Source organism: Hyla sarda, chromosome 9 (genome assembly GCF_029499605.1).
Source record: "Hyla sarda isolate aHylSar1 chromosome 9, aHylSar1.hap1, whole genome shotgun sequence".
NCBI lineage: Eukaryota > Metazoa > Chordata > Amphibia > Anura > Hylidae > Hyla > Hyla sarda.
The window spans coordinates 172529228-172536769 of record NC_079197.1 but is presented as its reverse complement, the minus strand read 5'-3'; the positions used below and the strand labels follow the sequence as shown (position 1 = coordinate 172536769).

The 7542-nt window shown below is 42.5% G+C and overlaps 1 protein-coding gene across 1 annotated transcript; it reads left to right on the top strand.

The window, feature by feature from the left end:
• The first annotated feature begins 6019 nt into the window (after positions 1 to 6019).
• On the top strand, positions 6020 to 7542 carry LOC130292021 (olfactory receptor 1361-like). The gene has a single exon (XM_056541452.1). It carries the CDS (start codon positions 6505 to 6507, stop codon positions 7540 to 7542), a length of 1038 nt encoding a protein of 345 aa, XP_056397427.1. The 5' UTR covers positions 6020 to 6504.

Sequence of the window (7542 nt, the reverse complement as noted above, 5' to 3'; positions counted from 1 at the left end):
TTTTTCACTTTTTTACTAGTTCCACAAGGGTCCTTTGAAAGTGACCGGCAGTGCAGTGTATTCTGCCTGTCTGCTTGTCAGCATAACACTGACAGGAAATGTACTCAAACACCCATGGCAATCCTGGGGGGCCTTCACAAGACCCCTGGCGGTTATGGAAACCCATTGGTACTGGCGATCATGTCACTGGGAAGCCAATAATATAGTAAATGGTGCATGGAGACTCCTCACATGTAGCAGTCACAAATTGACCACAGCATGTCAGGGCTCAATCCACCAGGAGATGAGGTTTCTTCAATCGTGACGTTTATATCGAAGCCCGTGCCACTTTATTCTAGCCTCTCCTAAAAAGGCATATTGCCAGTTATGACTGGAGGCTGTTGGGGTCAACAAATTGAACAGCAAACAGATAGAGATTTTCTATTGTATAGTGGGAAAGAATACAAAAATACAAGAAAAGAACCTGTGGGGTTTTCTATAAAGCTTTGGTAGATGTCATCACTTGGAGGACAAGGAGTTGCTTCATTCAGGCAGATTATGGAAACAAAGTCCTCATTTTATTTACTATTTTTACTAAAATTAGGAGTGGGTCCAAAATGGAAATCTTTCCATTATAGTTTTTCTTGTTGAGGTACCACTCATGGTTTTGGCTAAAACACAAACCAAAATACAGGGTGGGCCATTTATATGGATGCACCTTAATAAAATGGGAATGGTTGGTGAAATTAACTTCCTGTTTGTGGCACATTAGTATATGTGAGGGGGGAAACTTTTCAAGATGGGTGGTGACCAAGGCGGCCATTTTGAAGTCTGACATTTTGAATCCAACTTTAGTTTTTTCAATAGGAAGAGGGTCATGTGACACATCAAACTTATTGGGAATTTCACAAGAAAATCAATGATGTGCTTGGTTTTAACGTAACTTTATTCTTTCATGAGTTATTTACAAGTTTCTGATCACTTATAGAATGTGTTCAATGTGCTGCCCATTGTGTTGGATTGTCAATGCAACCCTCTTCTCTATATACTACTATATACTACTATATACACCGCAGGAGAAATTCTAGCACAGGCTTCCAGTATCCGTATATACTACTATATACACCGCAGGAGAAATGCTAGCACAGGCTTCCAGTATCCGTATACACTGCTATATACTACTATATACATCGCAGGAGAAATGCTAGCACAGGCTTCCAGTATCCGTATACACTGCTTATACTACTATATACACCGCAGGAGAAATGCTAGCACAGGCTTCCAGTATCCATATACACTGCTATATACTACTATATACACCGCAGGAGAAATGCTAGCACAGGCTTCCAGTATCCGTATACACTGCTATATACTACTATATACATCGCAGGAGAAATGCTAGCACAGGCTTCCAATATCCGTATACACTGCTTATACTACTATATACACCGCAGGAGAAATGCTAGCACAGGCTTCCAGTATCCGTATACACTGCTATATACTACTATATACACCTCAGGAGAAATGCTAGCACAGGCTTCCGGTATCCGTATACACTACTATATACTACTATATACACCGCAGGAGAAATGCTAGCACAGGCTTCCGGTATCCGTATACACTACTATATACTACTATATACACCGCAGGAGAAATGCTAGCACAGGCTTCCGGTATCCGTATACACTGCTATATACTACTATATACACCGCAGGAGAAATGCTAGCACAGGCTTCCAGTATCCGTATACACTACTATATACTACTATATACACCGCAGGAGAAATGCTAGCACAGGCTTCCGGTATCCGTATACACTACTATATACTACTATATACACCGCAGGAGAAATGCTAGCACAGGCTTCCAGTATCCGTATACACTGCTATATACTACTATATACACCGCAGGAGAAATGCTAGCACAGGCTTCCAGTATCCGTATACACTGCTATATACTACTATATACACCGCAGGAGAAATGCTAGCACAGGCTTCCAGTATCCGTATACACTGCTATATACTACTATATATACCGCAGGAGAAATGCTAGCACAGGCTTCCAGTATCCGTATACACTGCTTATACTACTATATACACCGCAGGAGAAATGCTAGCACAGGCTTCCAGTATCCATATACACTGCTATATACTACTATATACACCGCAGGAGAAATGCTAGCACAGGCTTCCAGTATCCGTATACACTGCTATATACTACTATATACATCGCAGGAGAAATGCTAGCACAGGCTTCCAATATCCGTATACACTGCTTATACTACTATATACACCGCAGGAGAAATGCTAGCACAGGCTTCCAGTATCCGTATACACTGCTATATACTACTATATACACCTCAGGAGAAATGCTAGCACAGGCTTCCGGTATCCGTATACACTACTATATACTACTATATACACCGCAGGAGAAATGCTAGCACAGGCTTCCAGTATCCATATACACTGCTTATACTACTATATACACCGCAGGAGAAATGCTAGCACAGGCTTCCAGTATCCATATACACTGCTATATACTACTATATACACCGCAGGAGAAATGCTAGCACAGGCTTCCAGTATCCGTATACACTGCTATATACTACTATATACATCGCAGGAGAAATGCTAGCACAGGCTTCCAGTATCCGTATACACTGCTATATACTACTATATACACCGCAGGAGAAATGCTAGCACAGGCTTCCAATATCCGTATACACTGCTTATACTACTATATACACCGCAGGAGAAATGCTAGCACAGGCTTCCAGTATCCGTATACACTGCTATATACTACTATATACACCTCAGGAGAAATGCTAGCACAGGCTTCCGGTATCCGTATACACTACTATATACTACTATATACACCGCAGGAGAAATGCTAGCACAGGCTTCCAGTATCCATATACACTGCTTATACTACTATATACACCGCAGGAGAAATGCTAGCACAGGCTTCCAGTATCCATATACACTGCTATATACTACTATATACACCGCAGGAGAAATGCTAGCACAGGCTTCCAGTATCCGTATACACTGCTATATACTACTATATACATCGCAGGAGAAATGCTAGCACAGGCTTCCAGTATCCGTATACACTGCTATATACTACTATATACACCGCAGGAGAAATGCTAGCACAGGCTTCCAATATCCGTATACACTGCTTATACTACTATATACACCGCAGGAGAAATGCTAGCACAGGCTTCCAGTATCCGTATACACTGCTATATACTACTATATACATCGCAGGAGAAATGCTAGCACAGGCTTCCAATATCCGTATACACTGCTTATACTACTATATACACCGCAGGAGAAATGCTAGCACAGGCTTCCAGTATCCGTATACACTGCTATATACTACTATATACACCTCAGGAGAAATGCTAGCACAGGCTTCCGGTATCCGTATACACTACTATATACTACTATATACACCGCAGGAGAAATGCTAGCACAGGCTTCCGGTATCCGTATACACTACTATATACTACTATATACACCGCAGGAGAAATGCTAGCACAGGCTTCCAGTATCCGTATACACTGCTATATACTACTATATACACCGCAGGAGAAATGCTAGCACAGGCTTCCAGTATCCGTATACACTACTATATACTACTATATACACCGCAGGAGAAATGCTAGCACAGGTTTCCGGTATCCGTATACACTACTATATACTACTATATACACCGCAGGAGAAATGCTAGCACAGGCTTCCAGTATCCGTATACACTGCTATATACTACTATATACACCGCAGGAGAAATGCTAGCACAGGCTTCCAGTATCCGTTTACACTGCTATATACTACTATATACACCGCAGGAGAAATGCTAGCACAGGCTTCCAGTATCCGTATACACTGCTATATACTACTATATACACCGCAGGAGAAATGCTAGCACAGGCTTCCAGTATCCGTATACACTGCTATATACTACTATATACACCGCAGGAGAAATGCTAGCACAGGCTTCCAGTATCCATATACACTGCTATATACTACTATATACACCGCAGGAGAAATGCTAGCACAGGCTTCCAGTATCCGTAGTTTCAGGTGCTGCAGAATGGGCAAAACTAAAATTGGAACAGGACCCTCAGTTTACGCAGAAGATTTTGATCAGTGATGAGGAAACTTTTATGTGAATGGTGAAGTTAACAAACAAAACCACCGCTATTGGTCTGACACTAACCCACATTGGATAGATCCCTCCAAGACTGTTGGAACACAAAAATTGATGGTCTGGTGTGGTATATGGGATACAAAGATAGTGGGGCCATTCTTCATCAATGGAAACCTCAAGGCCACTGGATATGTGAAATTGCTACATGATGATGTGTTTCTCTCTTTATGCACTGAAGCTGCACGTTCCCTGAGTTTATCCAGCAAGATGGTGATCACCACATTATGGGTGTCAGCTCCGAGCATTCCTAGATGAACAGTTTCCTGGAAAGTGGATTGGTCGTCGTGGGCCAGTTGAATGGCCCCCAAGGTCTCCCGATCTGACCCCCTTAGACTTTTATCTTTGGGGTCATCTGAAGGCAATTGTCTATGCTGTGAAGATACGAGATGCGCAGCACCTGAAACTTTGGATACTGGAAGCCTGTGCTAGCATTTCTCCTGCGGTGTATATAGTAGTATATAGCAGTGTATACGGATACTGGAAGCCTGTGCTAGCATTTCTCCTGCGGTGTATATAGTATTATATAGCAGTGTATACGGATCCTGGAAGCCTGTGCTAGCATTTCTCCTGCGGTGTTGCTATCAGTGTGTGAAGAGTGGGAGAAGAGGGTTGCATTGACAATCCAACGCAATGGGCAGCACATTGAACACATTTTATAAGTGGTCAGAAACTTGTAAATAACTCATGAAAGAATAAAGTTACATTAAAACCAAGCACATCATTGTTTTTCTTGTGAAATTCCCAATAAGTTTGATGTGTCACATGACCCTCTTCCTATTGAAAAAACAAAAGTTGGATTCAAAATGGCCGACTTCAAAATGGCCGCCATGGTCACCTCCCATGTTGAAAAGTTCCCCCCCTCACATATACTAATGTGCCACAAACAGGAAGTTAATATCACCAACCATTCCCATTTTATTAAGGTGTATCCATATAAATGGCCCACCCTGTACTGTGAACAAGAACAAAGCCAAACATATTTTTAGAAATTGCTCTTAAAGAGTACCCGTCACTAAATTAACTTTTCTAAACTAACTCAGTCTATGTTTCCTTACTACTCCTAACACCCCTCCCACCCTTAGCAAAAAAATTCAGAGCTTTAAAAAGCTGTGTATCATACATTTCTTCTTACTCACATAGTGCAATCTCCCAGCAGGAGAAAGTGGGCGTTTCCCAGCAGGCATGACATCACTGAAGCCTGCTGGGGGGACCACTTCTGCCCTCACATCATTGCAGTGCTGTGATGAATAGAAGACCTTAAGCTCTGTGCAGCAGCTTTCAATTTGTGCTTCTTTCAGGGAGGCTCTTTGCATATTTCAGTGAGGCTCTATGCATCTTTCAGTGAATCAATGCATCTTTCAGTGAGGCTCTTTGTATCTTTCAGTGAGGCTCTATGTATCTTTCAGTGAGGCTCTTTGCATCTTTCAGTGAGGCTCTTTGCATCTTTCAGTGAGGCTCTTTGCATCTTTCAGTGAGGCTCTTTGCATCTTTCAGTGAGGCTCTTTGCAGCTGTCAATCAAGCTCAGTGCAGCTGTCAATCAAGCTCTGTGCAGAGGAACACTTCCTGAGTTTGTTCTCCTGCCATTACAAGCAGGAGACCAAAATCTGAGATTTTGAGCAGATGGAATGTGTTCTGGCCAAGAAGGGAGACCCCTGGTGGCCAGAAGTATACAGCCGAAGAACTAACATAAAACATTTTTATTATTTTGCTTTTTTGGAAGTTAATTACAAAATTTATTTATTTGGCATAAGGAATCAAATATAAAAAATCATGTTTAATGACAGTGCCCATTTAAGCTGTTCAAATTCTCATCCCCAAGACTCTTTATTCTATCTTTGTTCTCACTTTTTCTGTCATCTAGTCAACAAAACATTACCAATATAATTTCATTCTTTTGGTAAAAAAAAAAAGTTGTTTAGAAAAACAATACTGAAGTCCCATCCAGAGCTGCATTCAGAGTTTGTTGGTTTCCTGTAGGTCTCATGGTGAAGTCTCTCATCTCACTGTAGCAGTCTGCTTGCCTGCCTGTTCGTCTCCTTTTGGTCCTTCTGCCATCTTCTGGGATAAGAGGTCGGAGAAGGACCTGCCACATAGCCAGTGACTGCCCAGAGCAGTGGTCCGCTCTCGACCAGTGATTGGCTGAGCGGGCAGGTTGTGCTCCAGCCGCTAGCCTCAGAAGCAGGAAGAAGAGACGAGATTAGGAGCTGAAGGGGGACCTGGTTCTGTGGCATTCCAAGTGACAGCAAGCTGAACTACCGCGACGACACTGAATATGAATGGAGGAAAACAAATGTTGCTGTATGATGTTATATGCAGGATTTTACTACAAATGTAGAGTTATGTAGTGTCGGGAAAGGTAAATATAGTGTAAATATCCTCATAAGAACATATGATTCCTTCGTCTCCAGGTCTCCATCGTCACATCTCATGAACATCACTCCACCTACAGAATTATTTCTTTTCAGCCTCTCAGATGCCCCTGAACTCCGTCTTCCACTCTTCGTATTCTTTCTCCTTATTTATCTGATCACCGTTTCAGGAAACGCCATGATGTTGAGTGTCATCGCAGTCAATCCCCGTCTTCATTCTCCCATGTATCAGCTCTTGTGGAGCTTCTCCCTTATGGACTTCTTGTTTTCCTCCACCACCGTCCCCAGTATGTTGGCTACAATGTTATACCAGAAAACGGTCATCTCCCTCCGATCCTGCATTGCTCAGATCTTTTTCTTCCATGCCTTCGGGAATAGTGAGAACTTGTTATTGTCTGTGATGGCTTATGACCGATATGCCGCTATATGTCATCCGCTGAGATATTCGACAATCATGAATTGGCACATGTGTGTGATCTTGTCTTCCACATGCTGTGCCTGTGCATCTCTACACGCTTTCCTCCATGCTATGGTGACGTCTCTGTTGGACTTTCATTACCAAGCTCATATTCCTCATCTATTCTGTGACATCCCTCCACTGCTGGAGATATCTACCTCTGACACATCCCTCAACCAACTTCTGATCTTCACTGAAGGCTCCTTGGTGGCCCTGGTCCCTTCTTCCCTCACTGTCCTTTCCTATATTCGTATTACTATGGCCATTCTTCGTATACACTCATCTACAGGTAGACAGAAGGCCTTTTCCACCTGTGCATCCCATCTTATGGTTTTCTTCCTCTTTTCCGCTTCGGCGGTCTCCATGTATTTCAGACCATCATCTGTTTTATCACCTCACAAGGGTAAATTTGTCACCCTCATGTATACCACGTTGACTCCAATGTTCAATCCATTCATATACTGCCTAAGAAACAGTGAAGTGAAGACTGCACTCAAGAAGTGGTTGCCTGAAAAGAAATAA

Bases quoted from the DNA above. Each gene is read 5' to 3' on its own strand.
- LOC130292021 (XM_056541452.1), top strand. From the start codon at position 6,505: ATGCAGGATTTTACTACAAATGTAGAGTTATGTAGTGTCGGGAAAGGT.